This window comes from Sinohyriopsis cumingii, chromosome 1 (assembly GCF_028554795.1).
Source record: "Sinohyriopsis cumingii isolate HCF-2022 chromosome 1, ASM2855479v2, whole genome shotgun sequence".
NCBI lineage: Eukaryota > Metazoa > Mollusca > Bivalvia > Unionida > Unionidae > Sinohyriopsis > Sinohyriopsis cumingii.
The window spans coordinates 152,826,832-152,829,058 of record NC_142961.1 but is presented as its reverse complement, the minus strand read 5'-3'; the positions used below and the strand labels follow the sequence as shown (position 1 = coordinate 152,829,058).

The following is a 2,227-nucleotide window of genomic DNA, read 5'->3' as shown; positions in this document are numbered from 1 at the left end:
TAACAGATTAAAAAGCTAAAATAGCCCTCTTGAAAAAATGTAATGTAAACGATGGCAGCCATGAGGAAAGCTGTTATTGTTGTGTTAATAGTAGTAGTGGTAGTAGTAGTAGTAGTAGTAGTAGTAGCATTAGATGAAATAAAAAAGAAGAGGAACGAAAACAACGACAACTATACTATAATGTTGATGACAATGACGATAGCTAAATTCAATAGTACAAGTTTACCTTATACGATAGCAACATTTGTTTCCGTAGCCGAATGGATAAATAGGTGCCACAAAATTAGTGAAGAAAAGGATCTATAACTATGCATATTTAAAATGAAAAGAAGACTTTGAAACTAGCGATTATGAGTGTTTAATGGTAATAAAGTTTTCAACTCAATCATTCGTTACATTTACTCATACTTTCCTGTCTCTTGACTACTAACTAAATGAAATACTTGCATACTGCAAGTCAAATAGCACTAACGAATAAACAAATATTGCTTTACACTATTATCCATTAACGATCCGAAACATATTCTCCTGACATCGTTATGTAAAAGAGTTATCGAAACTTTTTAATTTTATTCGTTCAATTTTGCCATTCGAGTTTTTTACGTAATTATGTAGTTAAAATATATTATGGTCATTTCCTGGGAAAACAACGAGACAGCTGTCAATGGTTATTATTCTATTGTCAAATCCGTACATTACCAAGAGTTCCTGCCATCGACTTCAAAGTCGCTGTGAACGCTGATGTCACTGAAGAATTGAAGTCCCTTATATTTCCCAAACTAAGATCGAGTCCTGTAATGTTCCTGGAACTTAAATCCCCATATCCTTGTCTACACAACAGACCCGGCAGAGAGGGAAGCAAAGCTCCCGAAGAAGTCTGGTGACCTAAAGTCCTCGAAGTGAAAATATTTGGCAGATTAGCAGAGGTACTTAGGTTGACTGGTTCGTTTCCTAGAATTCTGTCCATCGAGAAATTCAGCTGACTGGAATTATTGGTCCGACCAAAGCTCGCAGCTGATGACAAGACTCGAGAGTAATACGGGTACATTGTAGGCATAGAACCAAGATGCAGGGATGACGTAGGTCCGGTGATGGGGTACAACTGTGACAAGGACCAAGGGTAACTGCCAGAGCGCTCTGGAATCGAAGGATAACTGATTGGAGACATATGAGGAAAGCCCATTCTTTTAAACGCTGCTAGCCGGCTGCGCGAGGCCGTGGTGGAACGCCGACGTAGTTTTCCAGTCGTGCCCCCAATGAAGACGTCATCTGCAGATGGGTCCAACATCCAATAATTACCCTTCCCTGGGTCGTCATAATGCCTGGGGACTTTCACAAAACATTTGTTTAAGCTGAGATTGTGTCTTATTGAATTTTGCCAGCCCTGTTTATTCTCCTTGTAGTATGGGAAGTTCTTCATGATAAACTCATAAATCCCGTTCAGTGTCAGTCTTTTCTCGGGGCTACTTCGGATCGCCATCATGATTAAGGCATTGTAACTAAATGGTGGCTTCTCTGGCTTTTTGGCACTTTCATTCTCAGAACTTGCTTTATCAAAAAATCTCTTATCATCTGCATCTGTAACTTCATCGTTTTCTCCTACATCGTCCTTCTGCACTGAGTTTGCACTTTCTTCTTGTTCTCTTTCAGCATCGGAATATTTATCAACATTGTCAATAACACTGATTTCTTCGTCGTCACTGTCCATTTCTTTGGAATAAACCGAGTCACAATCTCTCACTGTCTCATTTTCAAATCCAGCTGAATCGAGGAATCTACTCACTTGTTTCTCGTCTGAAGTATGTTTCTCGTCATCACTGTGGTCTCCAAGAACACAGCGTATGCTGAAGGGATGCATTCTCTTATTAGAAGCGTTCTCCAGGGACTGTACCATACCACTGTATTATATTTAAATATGATAGAACTTTGGGCAGTGTATTCTTCAGTAACGGTTTTGTAAATGTGTCGATTTTTAAAGACTCATATTCTTTATACTGATAAGATCAGACTGATACAGTCGAGCTGGTTGCTTTACAAACACCTGCGACCAATCAAAACCACCGCTAACACAGCTCCGCCCTTGTATTATTCATTCTTAAGCCTTGCGGCCAATCCTGGCTTGACTGGTTTTTAGATGATAATTGGGTGTTATTTGACTGCAACCAGTTCTTTTCACACCTTCTACATGAGTAAATCATCCTAACGATTTTCTAATAAATTAAAGATT

At 39.1% G+C, this 2,227-nt stretch overlaps 1 protein-coding gene across 1 annotated transcript; it reads right to left on the bottom strand.

Annotated features, from left to right (window-relative positions):
• Nucleotides 1–342: 342 nt before the first annotated feature.
• Nucleotides 343–1,985, bottom strand: LOC149808174 (uncharacterized). Its single transcript, XM_089974145.1, has one exon. The coding sequence runs from the start codon at nt 1,892–1,894 to the stop codon at nt 683–685; it is 1,212 nt and encodes a 403-aa protein (XP_089830271.1). The 5' UTR covers nt 1,895–1,985; the 3' UTR covers nt 343–682.
• Nucleotides 1,986–2,227: the final 242 nt, after the last annotated feature.